Source organism: Chiloscyllium plagiosum, chromosome 14 (assembly GCF_004010195.1).
Source record: "Chiloscyllium plagiosum isolate BGI_BamShark_2017 chromosome 14, ASM401019v2, whole genome shotgun sequence".
Lineage (NCBI taxonomy): Eukaryota > Metazoa > Chordata > Chondrichthyes > Orectolobiformes > Hemiscylliidae > Chiloscyllium > Chiloscyllium plagiosum.
This window is the reverse complement of record NC_057723.1, coordinates 15,350,950-15,370,049: the sequence shown is the minus strand read 5'-3', so window position 1 is coordinate 15,370,049 and position 19,100 is coordinate 15,350,950. Positions and strand designations below refer to the sequence as shown.

Genomic DNA, 19,100 nt, shown 5'->3' with positions numbered 1-19,100 from the left:
AGTAAAGAATCTACTCCTAACATCTGTCCTATACCTACCACCCCTTAATTTAAAGCTATGCCCCCTCGTAATAGCTGACTCCATACGTGGAAAAAGGTTCTCATGGTCAACCCTATCTAAACCCCTAATCATCTTGTACACCTCTATCAGTTTCCGAATTTGCTGTCCCCACTCTTTCATTCAGTTTCCGGATCTGCTATCCCACTGTCTCGTGCAGTTTTAAAATCTGATGTCCCCACCCTTTCATTCACTTCCCGAATCTTCACTCTCCACTCTCTGATTCAGTTTCAGACTGTCCCCAACACCCACATGCAAGTTCAGAATCTTATGTTCCCACTCTTTCATTCAGTTCCAGGATCTGATGTCTCCACTATCATTCAGTTTCAGAATCTGATGTCCCCACCCTATCATTCAGTTTCAGAATCTCATGTACTTTCAGAATCTACCATCTCCACTCTCTCACTCAGTTTCATAATCAGTTGCCTCCACTCTGTTGTGCAATATCAGAATCTGATGTCCCCATCCTCTAATTCAGTTTCACAATCTGCTGTGCGCACTCTCCCATTCAGTTTCAGAATCTTCTCTCTCCCTGCCCTCATTCAGTTTCAGAATCATTTGTCTCTATTCTGTCATTCAGTTTCTGAATCTGATGTCCCCACCCTCTCATTCAGTTTCAGAGTCTTCTGTCTCCACTCTCTGATTCATTTCCAGAATCGTCAGTCTCTACCCTGTCATTCAGTTTCAGAATCTGATGTCTCCAATCTCTCATTCAGTTTCAGAATTTGATGTCCCCACTCTTTTGTTCAATTTCAGAATCTGCTGTGGCCACTCTCTCAGTCAGTTTCTGAATCTGCTGTGCCCACACTCTCATTCAGTCTCATAATCTTCTGTCTCGACTCTCATTCATCTTAAGAATCATCTATTTCTACTCTCTCATTCAGTTTCAGAATATGATGGCCCCGCTCTCTCACGCGGTTTCAGAATCCGATGTCTCCACTCTCATTCAGTTGCAGAATCTGATGTCCCCACACTCTCATTCAGTTTCAGAATCTGATGTCTCCACTGTCATTCAGTTTCAGAATCTGATGTCTCCACTGTCATTCAGTTTCAGAATCTTCTGTGTCGACTTTCTCATTCAGTTTCAGAATGGGCTATCCCCACACTCGCATGCAGTTTCAGAATCCGATGTCCCCACTCTCTCATTCAGTTCCAGAATCTTCTGTCTGCACTCACTCATGTACTTTCAGAATCTTCTCTCTCCACTCTCTCATTCAGTTTCACTCACTCACTCCTTCATTTTCAGAATTGTCTGACTCTACTCTGTCTTTCAGTTTTAGAATCTAATATTCCCTCTCTCTCATTCAGTTTTAGAACCTTCTGTCTCCACTCTCTCATTCATTTTCAGATTCTGCTGTCCCCACTCTCTCATACAGTTTTAGAATATGATGTCTCATCTTTTTTATTTAGTTTCAGAATCTGCTGTCCCCACTCTCTCATTCAGTTCCAGAATCTTCTGTCTGCACTCACTCATGTACTTTCAGAATCTTCTATCTCCGCTCTGTCACTTTAGTTTCACAATCATCTGTCTCCACTTTGTCGTGCAATTTCAGAATCTGATGTCCCCATCCTTTTATTCAGTTTCAGAATCTGGTGTTCCCAACCTCTCATTCAGTTTTGGAATCTGCTGCCCATACTCTCTCATTCAGTTTCAGAATCTTGTCTCCACACCCTCATTTGGTTTCATAGTCATCTGTCTCTCCTCTGTCATCCAGTTTCAGAACCTGACATCCCCATTGTCTCGTGCTGTTTTAGAGTCTGGTGTCCCCACTCTCTCTTGCAGTTTCAGACTCTGATGTCTCCACGCTCTCATTCAGTTTCAGAATTTGATGTCCCCACTCGCCCTTTCAGATTCAGAAACTGCTGTGCCCATTCTCTCATTCAGTTTCAGATCTGATGTCCCCACTCTCTTATTCAATTTCAGAATCTTCTGTCTCCTCTTTCTCTGCAGTTTCAGTATCTGCTTTGCCCATTCTATTCTGTTTCAGAATCTTCTGTCTCCACTCGCTGATTCAGTTCCAGAATCGTCTGTCTCTAGTCTGTCATTAGGTTTCAGAAACTGATGTTCCACTCTTGCATTCAGTTTCAGAATATTCTGTCTCAACTCTCTTGTGCAGTTTCAGAATCTGATGTCTCCACCCTCCTATTCAGTTCCAGAATCTTCTGTCTCAACTCTCTAATTCAGTTTCTGGATCTTCTGTCTCCACATTCTCATGCAGTTTCAGAATCTGATGCTGCCATTCTCTTGTTCAGTTTCAGAATCTGACGTCCCCACTCTCTCATGCAGTTTCAGTATCTTATATCCCCACTCATTCCTTCATTTTCAGAATTATCTGACTCTACCTGGTCATTCAGTTTTAGAATCTGATATTCCCACACTCTTATTTAGTTTTGGAATCTTCTGTCTCCACTCTTTCATTCATTTTCAGATTCTGCGGTCCCCACTCTCTCATGCAGTTTCAGAATTTGATGTCTCATCTCTTTTATTCAGTTTCAGAATCTTCTGTGACCACTCTCTCATTCAGTTTCAGAATCTGCTGTGACCACTCTTTCCTTCAGTTTCAGAATCTGCTGTCCCCTCACTCTCGTGCAGTTTCAGAATCTGGTGTCTCCACTCTGTCATTCAGTTTCAGATTCTGAATTCCCCCCCTCTTTAATTCATTTTCAGAATCTTCTGGCTCCACTCCCCCATTCAGTTTCACTATAATCTGTCTTTACTCTGCTATTCAGTTGCAGAATCTGATGTCCCCACTCTTGTCATTCAGTTTCAGAATATGCTGTCCCCACTCTCTCATTTATTTTCAGAATCTTCTGTCTCCTCTCTCTCTGCAGTTTCATAATCTTCTGTCTCAACTCAGATTCAGTTTCAGAATCTGTTGTGCCCACTCTATCATTCAGTTTCAGAATCTGCTTTCTCCACTGTCTCGTGCGGGTGCAGAATCTGATGTCTCCACTTTCTCATTCAGTTTAAGAATCTTCTGTCTGCACTCTTATTCAGTTACAGAATCTGATGTCCCTACCCTGTCGTGCATTTTCAGAATCTGGTATCCCCACTGTCTTGTGCAGTTTCACAATCTGCTGACCCCATTCGCTCATTCAGTTTCAGAATCTGCTGTCTCCACTCTCTCATTCAGTTTCATAATCAGCTGTCCCTCTCATGCTTTGTGCTCCAGCTTCTCTTTCCCATGCTCTCTCCTGTTCATTTTGACGTCGTCCTCCACACTCTGTCCCACTCTTTATGAAGCTGCCGTCCCTCCGTTCCCTCACAGTGTTTCAGAAGCAAGTTATATCCACACAATACAACTCCCAAAAAATGACCATCACCAACAATAGAGAATCTAAACATTGGCCCCTTGATATTCAATGGCATTACCATCAACATTCTGGATACTACGTTTCACCAGAGACTGAACTCATTTAGCCATGTAAATACTGTGGCTGCAAGAACAGGTTAGAGTGAAAGAATTCGGCAGCAGGTAACTCACCTCTTGACTCCCCGCAACCTGCCCACCATCTTCAAGTCACAAATCAGGGCTGTGATGTAATTCTCCCTGTTTGCTTTAATGAGTGCAGGTCCAGCAACATTCAAGAAGCTTGACACCATCCAGGACTAAGAAAACAGCTTGATTGGTATCATAACCTTGGACGCACTCCACCACCAACACTCAGTAATAGCATCTATGAGATGCACTGCAGAAATTCCCCAAAACTCCTTAAACAGAACTTTGCAAACACATGAGTATTGCCATCGCAGAGGACAAGGGCTGAAAAGACATGGGAACACTAGCATCTCCAAATTCTTCTCCATGCCACCCACTATCTTGACTTGGAAATATATCACCTTCAGTTGCTGGGTCAATACATGGAACTCCTTCCTTAATGGCATTGTGGATGTACCTTCACCAAATTGAGTGCAACAGTTTAAGAAGGAAGATCACTAAATCTTCTCAAAAACTAGGGAAAACTAATAATTACTGACCCAGCCAGCAAACCCCACATTCCTGAATGAATAAAAATAACTGCAAGTTATTTTTTGTTGAATCTTGCTGTGAGTGTTTCCTTTGTGAAGTTTTTGAAGGCTCTTTCCTGTTGCTGACTCTCTAAATAAGCAGATGACATAAAGCTGAGGCTGAAAATGCTGTAAAATCTCCAGACCACTGCAGTTGCTCACCATGTTGCATGTGTAACTAAATAAAGTCTGCGCCTCATCGCGTAGTAGGATCCTGCCACCATACTCTTGAAGTATAGAATATACACAACCTACTTTTTCATGTGTGATAGAGAAAGATCCTATGACTGGTCCAACTACAAGAGTCTCTTGAATTGAACAGGAAGTAGTTTATTGCACATTTGCAGCTAGTTACATTGTGATAACTACATACCTGTTAACTACAAATTGCATTGATATGATAGACATTCTCACAGAAACTTTGAGGAGTTCTAGATATTAGGTTTCATCCTTTAGGATCTAAGCTATTCTGCCTCCATGTCTGTATGACATCATCAAAGTGGGTGGTACTTATTGCACTTCTCAGCATTAACTATTTTAGACCCATATACAACAAAACCCTTCAGGTCTAGTAGCATCATTGAAGAGAGAAATAGAGTTAACATTTCAGCTCAATGAGCGTTTACCAGATTTTCTTGTTTGCACTGGTTTTATATGTTGTTGAAAACTTGTTTTTTAAATTGACTAATATACAATAGCATTTTTTGGAGAATGAACTACCTGATTTGGCTAAATTTTAAATATTCTCTTGGGAAGTCAACCGATAAATCTCAAACTCTACACTCGTTTTCATGTATGAGATTGGTTTAAAGAACAAATAAATTGTCACTTTGTGTCTGCTAAGTCTTTTTCTTTAGTTTTATTCATTCAAATCCTTGAGCCTTCAAATAGAACTCAAGATAGTGTAAGTGCCATCAAATTACAATATTGTGAAGCATAATAATATTATAACCTTCCTGCTAAGGAAGGTGATTTGAGCAGAGAAGTATCACTCAATCCTGTTGAAAGTATAATAGCTTACCAATGTTCTCAAATTGGTTATTTATTCCTGTTTCAAAATAGAGCTCCAGTATTTGCTAGATATGATTTTGGATAAGCGCAGCATTGAAACTTCAGATACACCTCGCCAAAATAAATCAAGCAAGCTGCATGTGCCAATCAGGGGCATAACACAGCTCAGCTATCAAGGGCTTTTAAGTGTTGCTACATGCCAAGATGTAGGGAGTGAGCAGAGCATAAGGGATTAAGATGGGATGGATCAAGTTATTTTGGGAAGCCAAAACATTCCTTCACCCTCTGGCTCCAGAAGTATAAAATTGCCTCTCATCTCCACATAGCCCCCCCAGCCCCCATCCCCCTCACCTGCATCTGCACAACTCAATACAGTTTTTCTTTTCGTAATATTGTAGTTATGTGATCCCACCAAGACCCTACATCATTGTAGCAAGACATCACTGCTCCTGTACTCAAATCCTCTTGCTATGAAGGCCAACATATCATTTGCCTCTTCACCACCTGCTGCACCTGAATGCTTACTTTCAGCGACTGATGTACCAAGACAGCCAGGTTTTCTTGCATCTTCCCCTTTCCCAACCTATTATCATTCCGATGACAAGCTGCGTGTCTTTTTTTTAGCAACCAAAGTGGATAAGCTCAAATTTATCCGCATTATAATTCATCTGCCATGCATTTGCCCACTCACTCAATACTCTTTGCACACCCTTCACAGTTCACTCTCCTACCCAGCTTTGTGTGATCTGTAGCTTGGAGATACTTATTACATTTAGTTCCCTCAACAAAATCATTAAGGTGGATTCTGAATAGCTGGGGTCCACTTGCTGATCCCGGCAGTGCCACACAAATGACTAACTTTTGTTTCATATCTGCCAACTAGTATATAAATCGTGCATGACTTTAATTATCATGTAGATTGGGATTGTCGGATTCCATGGATATAGCCATGAAGAATAATTCATTGGGTGTATTCGGAACAGTTGAGTCTGTTCTCCTGGGATAGAAGAAGGCAAAGGGGAGATCTATAAGAAGTTCTCAAAATCATGGGTCCAGATAGATTAGATTGCAAGAGCCTATTCCTGATTAAGAACTACAGGGCACAAGAAGTAACACGTGAAGTGGGGAAGAACTATGACAGTGAATATTTAGGGCATTAAATGAATTGCCTGTAGGTGTGGTGGAGGCAGGTTCAATTGAGGCATTCAAGAGAAAATATTGGATAATTATTTGAATAAGAGTAGTGTGCAAAGGTATAGGAAGAAAGGAGATTGACAGTAGGCAATGAAGTTCATTTGAAGTACTGGTGCAGTGGGCTAAATAGTCTCTTTCTACATTGTAACATTTCTGTAATTTGATTATTATCTCACATTGTACACAGTATTTATTCTGTCTGTTGACAGTATTTAACAGTTAACAGCATTGCAGCTGTTTGAACACTATTTACTCCCCCTGTTACCATTATTTTAGTGCTCCTATATGTTCTTTGTTGTCAATATTCCTAATGTTCACATGCAATATTTACTCCACTAATTATCAATGTTCATGTTGCTTGTACAAATTATTTACTTTGCTTATTAACAGTATTTAAACTGCTTTTACACAGAATTAATTCTACTTGTTATCACTACTGCTTAAAGCAAGTATTTTCATGACTTTTTAAAAAAGTATTACAACTGCTTGTATTCAGTATTTAGACCATTTGTTATCTATATTGCAGCTATCTATGCACAATATTTATTTTGCTTATTATCAATGTTACTGCTGCACTTATGCAATGTTTATTCTGCTTTTTATCAGCATACATAACACTAGACACAGCACTTACTTTGCTTGTAATTGATGTTATAACTATTTGTACAATATATTTAGAAACACTTACTATCACCATGGCTGCTGCATGTAAATAACTTACTCTGTTTGGTATCTGTATTTATGCTGCTTATATACTAGATTTGTGTCACTTATTATCAGTATTGCAACAGTTTGCACACAATATTTATTCTGCTTGTTACCAGTATTGGTTACAGTTTTTAATTCAGCTTGTTCACAATATTTATAACACTTGTTCATAATCCTTCCACTACTTGTACACAATATTTATATCATTTGTTGTCAGGTTTGCTACAAATTTGCAGACAATATATTTTGACTTTTATCAGTATCGTTGTTGCTTGTAGTCACTTCTTATTAGTATTAAAGCTATTTGTGCAAGGTATTCATGCTACTTATGCACTCCACTTCTCTTACACAGCATTTATTCTCTTTTATCAGATAGCTTTTAAAGACTATTCATACTTCTTGTTCTCAGTATTGTTGCACCTTATAAAGAACTGATTCCGCGTGTACATTTTATTTTGTGCATTGTTATTATTTAAGCTGCTTTTACGCAGCCAGTCTTGTACCCAGTATTTGCTAGCTTATCCTCAGCATTCCTGTAGCTTGTACACAGTTTTTGGCTTGTTATGTGTATTCACTTTTGGTTGTGCGCAAGATATATTCTGCTACTACTTCTAATCAGTAATCCCATAAATTGTGCTTAGTATCTACTCCGCTTATAATCAGTCTTCTCCTGCTTGTGCGTGGTATTGTTACTGTGTATCATCCATATATGAGCTGCTTGTACACTGTAGTTTACTGTTATCTGCATTGCCATTGCTTTTACATAATATTTATTCTAGTAATTATCATTATCTAAATTGACTGGATCTAGTAATTATACAATTTGTTATCAGTAATGCTGCTATTTTATAAAATATTAATTCTGTCTTTATGCAATATTTATTCTGCTTTTTATCCATATTCTCACTATGGGATGCAATATTTATACCTCTCATCAGTATACCTCCTGCTTATATGCAGCCTTTATTCTGTTTATCATTATCATTCCCACTGGTTGTAAACAGTATTTATATCCATACTCATGGGTATTGACGCTTGTACACAATTTATTCTTCTTTATTATCAGCTTCTGCTTGTACAGATATTTATACTGGGTTTGTTAAAAGTATTACCTCTGCTTGTACAGATATTTATACTACTTGTTATTAGTATTAACTCTGTTTGTACAGATATTTATACCGCTTGTTAACAGTACTATTTCTGCTTGTACAGACATTCATACTATTTTTAACAGTAATGCTGCTGCTTGTAAACAATTGTTTTCTGATCTAAGCAGTATTTATTCTGCTTTTTATTAGTATTCGCAATGGCGGATATTATGTTTATTCTGCTTGTTATCAGTTTACCTGGTATTTGTAAACAATATTTATACCACTTATTACCAGTATTCCCATGGCTCGTGCACACAACCTATATTGCTTGTTATCTATATGACTGTGATGCTGCTTGTATATAGTATTATATACTGTTACCAGTAGTTAGCCTGCTTGTACATGATACTTATCATCTGCTTTATCATTATTTAAACAGCTTGTACATGGTCTTTATACTGCTTGTTATCAGAATTGCAATCACTTGTGCACAGTGTTTCTGTTTCTTGCATTCAGCACTTCTACATAGTATTTATACCACTTATTACCAGTACTGCATCTTGTATGCAATAATTCTTTGTATATCATCAGTATTGTTGCTTCATGTGCACAGTTTTAATTCTGTTTGTTATCAGTATTCCTTCTGTTTACTGCTGACTTTACACTATATATATATTCAGCTTGTGATCAGTACTTTAGTTTTTTTTCATACACAATGTTTCTACTGATTTTAATCAGTAATCCCAGGAGTTGTACACAACATTTATTCCACTGGCTATCAGTGTTTATTCTGCTTATGCAGTGTTTATACTATGAGTTATCTATGAATGAGATGATGGCACACAATATTTATTTTGCTTGTTATCAGTATTCTCACCTTTTGCACGTTATTCTGTTTGCTATCCTGCTGCTTTTATATGCAACTTATTATTAATATTGCTGTTGCTTGTGTAAAATATATATTCTGCTTGTTATCAGTACACCTGCTGTTTGAACATAATATTTATTCTTATCATTATGTAAGCTGATTGCACACTATTGCTTGTTTTCACCATTCCTGTTGGTGTACAAATACTTTTAATGTATTATTGTTGATGCTTTTATGCAATATTTATACAATTTGCACTCAGCTTTCTAATTACTTTTCCATGGTGTTTGCCTTGCCTATTATCAGTTTTAGGGTTGATTGCACACAGTATCTATGTTGCTTGTTATAAGTATGTCTGCAGCTTGTGCATGGCATTTATACTGCTAATTACTATCATAATAGAATTATACTTGCGATTATAACACAATATATTTATTGGTTGTTACCAATATTCATGTTGGTTATGCAAAACTTTCATACCACTTGTCTATAAATATTCCCACTGCTTGCACACAACCTTTATACCGCTTGTTATTTATATTCCTATTGCTTGTATACAGCAACTATATCGGTTATAATCAGTACTAACCCAGAACTACATGGTTCTTATACCCCCTGTTGTGAGTATTTCCTTAAACTGTACATGGGATTCCCCCCCCCCCCCCATCTTGTTTTCTGCTGTACACAGTATTTGCACAGGCTATCAGTATAGAAGCTGCTTATGCCCAGTATTTACACTGCCTTTCAATTTGTACACAGTATTTGTAACTTCCTGTGTTCAGCATTCCCACTGCTTGCACATTATTTTTAAAAGGTATTATCAATATTCCTGCTGCTTGTATACAATAAGCAGCCTCCTTATATCTGTATTTAATCTGCATTCTTACAATGCTTTTTCCATTAGTGATCAGTATTCCTGTCGCTTGGACACAATATTTTAAATCAGTATTCATGTTGTTTGTATGAGATCTTTACACCGCTTATGTTCAGCATTTGACTCTATGCAATATGTTTTATGCTTGTTTTCAGTATTTCAGTTGCTGTACACAGTCTTACTAACGCCTGCTATCAGTATTTTTGCTACTTGCACTCGTTAGTCCTGCTGCTTGTGCACAGTATTTCCATAGCCTATTCCTTGCATTTCTGGTGTGTGTAAATATTATTTCAGTTGCTTGTGCTTCTATTCGCTGCTATTAATGCCCCTTATTTCTCTGCCTGTGCATTGCTGCTACTGATGTCAAGTTTTTCATTAGGTCTGGATTGTCACACCTTGTACACTATGTTTCTGTTGGTTGAACTCAGTATTTTAGTGCTTGCAAGAAGTATGACTTTAATTTTCTACTTATTGTTCCTGATATTTCTTGACATCAAATTCCCATTACTTGGGCACACTAGTTCATCTTATATCTGCTATTTTGTTAGATTCTTTGTTCCATTTCTGCCAATGACTCTTGAGTGGAACTGAGAAATAAGAAAGGGATGATCACCTTATTGGAATTTTATTATAGACCCCTCTAATGAACAGTGCGAAACTGAGATACAAATTATAAGGAGATCTCAGTTATCTGTAAGAATAGTATGGTAAGGATTTTAACTTTCCAAACATTGACTGGGACTTCCATAGTGTTAAGGGCTTAGATGGAGAGGAATTTGTTAAGTGTGTACAAGAAAATTTTCTGATTCAGTATGTGGATTGCCTACTAGAGAAGGTGCAAACTTGACCTACTCTTGGGAAATAAGGCAGGGCAGGTGACTGAGGTGTCAGTGGGGGAGCACTTTGGGGCTAGCGACCATAATTCTGTTAGATTTAAAATAGTGATGGAAAAGGATAGACCAGATCTAAAAGTTGAAGTTCTAAATTGAAGGAAGGCTAATTTTGACAGTATTCGCAAGATGGGGGCAGATGCTCACAGGTAAAGGGACGGCTGAAAAATGGGAAGCCTTCAGAAATGAGACAACAAGAATCCAGAGAAAGTATATTCCTGATAGGGAGAAAGGAAAGGCCGGTGATTGTAGGGAATTCTGGATGTTTGGAGAGGTTGAGGTTTAGCCTAAGAAAAAGAAGGAACCATATGTCAGGTACTGATAGGAGAGATAGCATGAATCCTTAGAACAGTATAAAGATGTATACTTAAGAGGGAAATCAGGAGGGCAAAAAAAGGACATGTGATAGCTTTGGCAAATAGGGTGAAGGAGAATCCAAAGGATTTTTACAAATACATTAAGGACAAAAAGGTAACTATGAATAGAATAGAGCCCCTCAAAGATCAACAAGGCAGCCTGCGGAGATACTGAATGAGTATTTACTATGGAGAAGGACATGGAAGATATAGAAAGTGGAGAAATAGATGGTGGCATCTTGAAAAATATCATATTACAGAGGAGGAAGTGTTGGATGTCTTGAAATGCAGAAAAGTGGATAAATCCCCAGGACCTGATCAGGTGTACCCTAGAACTCTATGGGAAGCTAGAGAAGTGAATGCTGGGCCCCTTGCTGAGATATTTGTATCATCGATAGTCACAGGTGAGGTGTCAGAAGACCGGAAGTTGGCTAATGTGGTGCCATTGTTTAAGAAAGGTGGTAAGGACAAGCCAGGGAGTCATAGACTGGTGAACCTACATCAGTGAAGGACACATTAGATTAGATTATTAGATTAGATTACATTACAGTGTGGAAACAGGCCCTTCGGCCCAACAAGTCCACACCGACCCGCCGAAGCGCAACCCACCCATACCCCTACATTTACCCCTTACCTAACACTACAGGCAATTTAGTATGGCCAATTCACCTGACCTGCACATCTTTGGACTGTGGGAGGAAACCGGAGCACCCGGAGGAAACCCACGCAGACACGGGGAGAACGTGCAAACTCCACACAGACAGTCGCCAGAGGCGGGAATTGAACCCGGGTCTCTGGCGCTATGAGGCAGCAGTGCTAACCACTGTGCCACCGTGCCGCCCACATTGTTGGACGGAATCCTGAGGGACATGATTTATATGTATTCAGAAAAGCAAGATCTGGTTCAGGACAGCCAGCATGGCTTTGCGCGTGGAAAATCATCTCTCACAAACTTGATTGAGTTTTTTGAAGAGGTAACAAAGAGGATTGATGAGGGCAGAGTGTGGACATGATCTATATGGACTTCAGTAAGGTGATTGACAAGGTTCCCCATGGGTGACTGGTTAACAAGGTTAGATCTCATGGAATACAGGGAGAACTAGCCATTTGGATACAGAACTAACTTGAAGGTAGAAGACAGAGGGTGGTGGTGGAGGGTTGCTTTTCAGACTGGAGGCCTGTGACCAGTGGTATGCCACAAGGATCAGTGCTGGGTCCACTGCCTTTCATCATTTATATAAATTATTTGGATTTGAACATAGGAGGTTTGGTTAGTAAGTTTGCAGATGACACCAAAATTGGAGGTGTACTGGACAGTGAAGAAGGTTACCTCAGAGGACAATGGGATCTAGAGCAGATGGGCCAATGGGCTGAGGAGTGGCAGATAGGGTTTAATTTGGATAAATGTGAGATGCTGCATTTTGGAAAATCATATCAGAGCAAGAATTATGCACTTAATGGGAAGGTCCTAGGGAGTGTTGCTGAACAAACAGACTTTGGAGTGCAGATTCATAGCTCCTTGAAAGTAGATATGCTGGTAAATAGGATAGTGAAGAAGATGTTTGGTATGCTTTCCTTTATTGGTCAGAGTATTGAGTACAGGAGTTTGGAGATCATATTGCGGCTGTACAGGACATTAGTTAGGAATATTGTTTGCAATTCTGGTCTCTTTCCTATCGAAAGGATGTTGTGAAATTTGAAGGGGTTCAGAAAAGATCCACAAGGATGTTGCCAGGGTTGGAGGATTTGAGCAATAGGGAGAGGCTGAACAGGCTGGGGCTGTTTTCCCTGAAGCATCGGAGGTTGAGGGGTGACCTTATAGAGGTTTATAAAATCATGAGTAGCATGGATAAGATAAATAGACAAAGTCTTTTCCCTGGGGTCGGAGAGTCCAGAACTAGAGGGCAAAGGTTTAGGGTGAGAGGGGAAAGATATAAAAGAAACATAAGGGACAACTTTTTCATACAGAGGGGGTACGTGTATGGAATGAGCTGCCAGAGGAAGTGGTGGAGGCTGGTACATATGCAACATTTAAGAGGCATTTGGGTGGGTATATGAATAGGAAGGGTTTGGAGGGATTTGGACCAGGAGCTGGAAGGTGGGACTGGATTGGGTTGGGATAGCTGTTCGGCATGGACGAGTTGGACCAGAGTGTCTGTTTCCCTGCTGTACATTTCCATGACTCCCTCCATTCAATTCTGTTTGGGATTCTCTTTGCCTTTGTCATGCATTTATTGTGCCTGGTATTTCACTGTATCTAATATTCCCATTCCTTTTGTCTCCATTACCCTTTATATTTGCCTGTTATTTGTCCTTATAGTGCCTGGTACTCAATTCCTTGTTCTCACTGCTCCAGTGGTAGTATATCCAGGTCCGACATGCACAGCAGTCATATAGGGCAGGCATTACAGAAGGGATTAGTTCTGATTTAATCAAAGGTGAAGTTATGAATCAAAATTAAGGCCTGAATGAATGTCTTCTGGAAATGAACTGCCTGCATTGCAGCTATTTATAACTGTACATCATAGAGCCGACAACTGACATAAATCAGGCACCAATACAAGGACAGCTCATTGTTCATCCATCAACACATGTAAATGGTTGGAAGACCAGACAAGGACATGGGACAAAAGAGGAGAAAATTGAAAATTACACACATTTTTTAAAGTATGGAATAGAGGGATGGCTCAATGTTCAACTCGTAACACTGGAATTACTGCTTTAAATTTCAATGATGTCAAGGTTAAGCATTTTCCCATAAAGATCAGAGTAAGTGAAATCTCGCAGGTTTTGTAAGGCGTGATAATTAGGGATCAAAATTAAATACCCGGCAGAGACTAAGTGGAGAGAAAGGACTGTGGGTCAGGAGAAAATGGAGTCAATGCCCACAGGTACCATGGTCAGACTCTCGAAAGGAAAAAAGAAGCTTTACGTTGTTTTAATTGTCACTCGGTTCAACAGGAAAATGTTCTGATAAATATTGTGATCCCTCAGCACCATATATCAAGAGAACGATTGAACATTTCTGCATTTGTGTAGCGCCCTTGATAGTATGGTAAGGTAGGAATAGGTAACAACTGACAGATTATCAATTCTCCAAAAAGCAACATAGAATTACTATAGTGAAGATAGAGGCCATTCAGCCCATCATGTCTTCATCAATCTGCTGAAGAGCATCCCACCTAGCCCCACCCTATCTCTGTAACTCTGCATTTTGCCATGGCTAATCCACTTAGCCTACATATCCTGGGACACTACAGGGAAATTTAGCATGGCCAATCCATTTAACTTGCACATCTTTGGACTGTGGGACGAAACCAGAACATCCAGCAGAAACTCACCCAGACTCGGAGAATGTGCAAACTCCATACCACAGTCACCCCAAGCCCGGAATCAAATTCTGGTCTGTGGCATTGTGAGGCACCATGCTAACCACCATGCCACCCATATCATACACTAGTTGAGACTAGCAAAATATAACCAAGGATGTAGACTTTAAAAATGTCTTAGAGGAGAAAGGTCAGATGGGATGATAGAGAGGGAATTTCAGAGTTTAGGGCCTAGGAGTCTGAATGCACGGCCATTAGTAATGAAGTTCCAAAGACTAGAATTAAAAGATGTCTTGGAGGCAATTAAAAAAATAGGGCAGGGCCAAGCCATAGATACATTTGAAAAATGGATGAGAATTATTTTTCTTTTGAAGAAAGAAGTTTTTGCGGGTTCTAATGGATAAATAATGATTGCTATGAACAAGTAGACATGAGTTATAATTGGCTTAGGGCTGGGGAGGCATTCGATGATCTCCTAGCTACATAAATAGACATCGATGAACAGAAAGGGAGAGAAGCAAGCAGCAATGTTCCTGAGACCGAAAAATGAGGCAAAGTGGTTGGAAATGTTCTGGAGGGATAGGGAACAAAAGGTACAGATCCTGTAAAGTGAACACAGATTTAGAATGGAAGGGCAAAATGGGGTTGGAGTGCCAAAAGGCCTGTTCCTGTGAGGATTGTTCTTTATTCTTTTCATCAATAGGATCTCGACTCACAGCAATTCATGGAAATTATTTTCAAAAATGTATTCTTGGTTACATTTCAATGAACAGATAATTTCATTGTTGTGTTGCTTATTTTCAATTCATTTTGTCTGTTTATCTTAACAACACTTGTTAAAGCATTCGTTTGAGGTCTCCTGGGGGAAGCATTCTGGATCGGAGTCAATTTTTATAAAATATTCAGTCAATGTCAGATCAGGCTCATAACCTAAAGTGTATCTAGATCAGAAAAACACACCAATGTCAGTAATGAAACTATTTCGAACTGCACTAAGCCAGTAATTGCACTTGAACTTTCAACTTTCTGCAAATTCTGCTGAAACATCCCATGTGTAAAAAAGGTTAGAGGGCTTTCATGATCTCAATTCTTCTCATTTGTTCCAGGAGGATGAGGTGGTGGAAGGCCGTTTCAGCTTCACTGCTTATGGAATGGGACCTGCTTGCCTGCAAGCGAAGGATGGAGTTGCCATTAAGGGCAATAACAATACAGCAAAGTCGTCTTCACCTCCGGCCAAATCATCTGATGAGACGAGGAAACTTTTCATCCACCGAGCAAAACGAATTGACACAGTATCACGAGTGGCTTTTCCCCTTGTCTTCTTGATTTTTAATATTTTCTACTGGGTGATCTACAAGATCGTGAGGAGTGAGGATATCCACAAAGACTAGGTCTGGAGAGGGAAAAAACGCTCCACTGCCAGGAAGAATATTGGCATCTGGCACAAAGCAATGCAGTAAGGCATGATTATAATGGAAATATGGCAATATATAAAAGAGAATTTCTATATACAGTCAGACTGAAGGGAGGCATCCTTATAAACTGCAATACAGATGCATTACACAGGAGAAGATACAGTCAAAAAATCTTTCATATAATTAAATATATTATATATGAGGTTCATTAGACTCCTCTATGTGATCATTTGATCTGTATAAATCTTGAGAAAAATGGAATGACTATATAATAATAAACATCATGTGCTTGATCTAAAATATCCCATTTAAGGTCACACCAATTTTTTACAAAGATCTTTGAAATCTGTCTTGTTCCCTGTAGCGCTTTCAATCATCATATGATAACATTCTTTAAGTATTCTGTGGCCTATTTTCATCTCATTGCTGTAGTATTTCTCTCAAGTTCCATTTTATACAGTGCAAACTATTCTCTTTCGTGCAGCAGCAGAACAGTACTTGGTCACATCTACGACAACATCAGTCTCATTTCCCAGTTTACCAATAAAGTCCTAACAACAGGAAGAAAATTAAGATGTTTCAAATCTGCTCATTTTAAATTCATAAATATATTTCATTTAGTGAAGGTAAGAAATAACTTGCATTTATGTAGCACCTTTCATGTCCTCAGGATGTTCCATTGCACTGCACAGCCAATGAATTACTTTTGAATTGTAGTTATTCTAGTTATGTAGACAAATGCATGTACAAACAATAGTGGGAAGTGCAATATTATTATATCAAAGGAATATTGAACAAGAAGTTGCAAAGTCTAATTACAATTTGACCCTAAAGTAGGAATGAGTGTCATTATTGGTCAAATATTAGCAATGGTGTGTATATATTGATCTATATTTCAAGAGTAGATTCATTATTATTGAATAATTTTCATCTAGATAACTTGGAGTTTATCTGATATCAAGAGTTAATATTCTTTATATGTCCAACAGTCAAAATTGGTATGTCATAATTGATTTCATTGCAGGATTTGGACAAAATATCCAATCAATGAGAAAGGAAGAATGTATTAATGATGATTCAGAGGTGCTTTCTCATTGATCAGAAAATTGTCTATTTAGATCAATTTTAGTCTTTGGTGATCCCTGACAGAGATTTTGGTAAGATCGTGTAAATTTGGCTACAGGATCTAAAAACACTCAGCCTCCATGATTAAAAAAAAACTATGACCTCAGACTCATCAATCACAAGAAATTCATATTCTGTGCTCTTAAGATTAGAAGTTAGAATAAGAAGTTTTGAGTTTATCCAAATTCATTGCTTTGGACAATGTATTTCAAACAAGGCCAACTATGATGGTTAAGATGAAATTATAAATAGTAGAAAAAAGTCTTTGGTACAAGATATGACTTCTCAAACTTTGGTTGCTCTTCAGTAGATTTACACCTCCAGTGAGACAGAGGTTGGTCAATTTTTTTGCGAGCCATACACTTATGCAATGCATGAGCAATATAATATGTAATACCAGTGCAATAACACCATGAACCAGGAACTTGAAAAACATGAAACTCCTTCAAAATGACTCATCTGGCAAAGCATCACTTTCAATTACATACAAATGGTTATAATCAAATTGAGTCAAAAGTGAATTAGTTTTGAGTTCATGCCAATGATGAGCTGTGCCAAACTGTGTAGAACTAAAAACAAGGGAACTAATGGAAGAAATAATTAAAGATTGGTGTAACCTTAATTAATTGTTTTAATTTATTTTAGCTGGAACTCATCAGCACGAAGTGAAGCAATTTGCATCAGGCAGATTTGTTTCACTTATATACAGTAATAAATCCTGTACTTTACACATATGTAATTTTGCATGAATATGTGATAAACAGAATATGAGATATTTTTTGGCTTGTATAAATGAAATGGTAATCTGCCCATTGCTAATTCTTTAATTTTGAAGAGAATGTATAATTTAGGCAATCACTGTATATAAAGATATATTTATGAACTCTGATCCAATCCAAATTAAACATTTTCAGAACTATTCTGTTGGTGTCTTTGGATTGCGTGTTTAAATTCAGTTGAGTGGTGGTTCTTTGTTTTAATTCAGTGTAAAAAATGTCCAGCAAGGTAAGTGAAAAGATATTTAATCCAGATACTTAAGGAAATGAATGGTATCGCCATTTTAGTTTACCTGCTTATACTACAGCAACACAATTTCAGGTCTAACCTATTTCAGGGAGCGCTATTTATTTTATTTTATTTAAGAATATACGCAGATACTCCAAAATAATGATAATGATAATTTTATTAAGGCTTATTTTGATTATCACAAGCAGCATTCCTCCAGCAAACCAAAAAGTAAGTATTTAATTGAGTATTGAGCTAGATGAATGACATAATTTTGACATTCATGCTAAAAGTCATTTGGAGGAAGCTTGTCTTTTGTCTCCATTATGTTCATAACTGATTAAACATAGTGGAGCACAACAAGTGATTCATAGTGAGCAATTACCTCTTAAAGCAGGTAGCCATCTTGAAAGGTAGAGAAGCAATGCATAAAGAGCAGAGTCTAGCCATGGATACTATGCCTGAGATGTCTCATGTCAGGCATGAAAACCTGCAGTGGACAGTTGGTCAACTCCAATGCACTACCCAGTGATAACAAAAACTGTACTGTCAACTTGAATGGTCATCAGGCAAATACGGACAAGAGCTCCAAAGAGAGAAGCTTTGCTTGCTTTTTCTCACAGCTGACATTACCTTTTCTGTACTTGCGATTTGCAGACTGTAAGATATAGTAAATGGTGTATAATATTGTGTAATGGTGATACATGTGTTTAATGTCTTTTTGATGTGCATTTGCTTCATATAAGTGTCAAATTTCTCTGTGGATGAGCCATAACTCAACGGACAGTTTCTGGAGTTTCACGTTATGTCCCCTTTGCACGATATTTGTATGATAAAACAAAGAACTGTGCATGCTGGAGATCTGAAACAAAAACAGAAATTGTTGGTGAAACTCAATAGGTCTGGCAATGTCTGTGGGGAGAAACCACTGTTAATGTTTCAAATCCAGTGATCCTTCATCAGAATTAGCATTGACATGATTGCCAACCAACTAACATTTGTGCCATGTATATCACTTCTAAAGATCATTTTGAAATTTCCAAATTTCACAATAGCAGTGGAAACATTAATAATGCTCCTAATGTATCTATTGCTCTTTCATTTGGTCTCCTGTGCAGGTTGTGCTTTTATTATCATATACAGAATTGCTGACAGCATATAACATATA

At 38.4% G+C, this 19,100-nt stretch overlaps 1 protein-coding gene across 3 annotated transcripts in view; it reads left to right on the top strand.

The window, feature by feature from the left end:
• Positions 1-17,846, top strand: part of glra1 (glycine receptor, alpha 1) — a 174,701-nt gene extending 156,855 nt beyond the window's left edge. For all 3 annotated transcript variants that reach the window (XM_043703247.1, XM_043703245.1, XM_043703249.1), the window contains one exon: positions 15,494-17,846. In XM_043703247.1, coding sequence (XP_043559182.1) covers positions 15,494-15,778 — 285 coding nt within the window. In that variant the 3' untranslated portion in view covers positions 15,779-17,846. The remainder of the gene's footprint in view (positions 1-15,493) is intronic.
• The last annotated feature ends 1,254 nt before the right edge of the window (positions 17,847-19,100 follow it).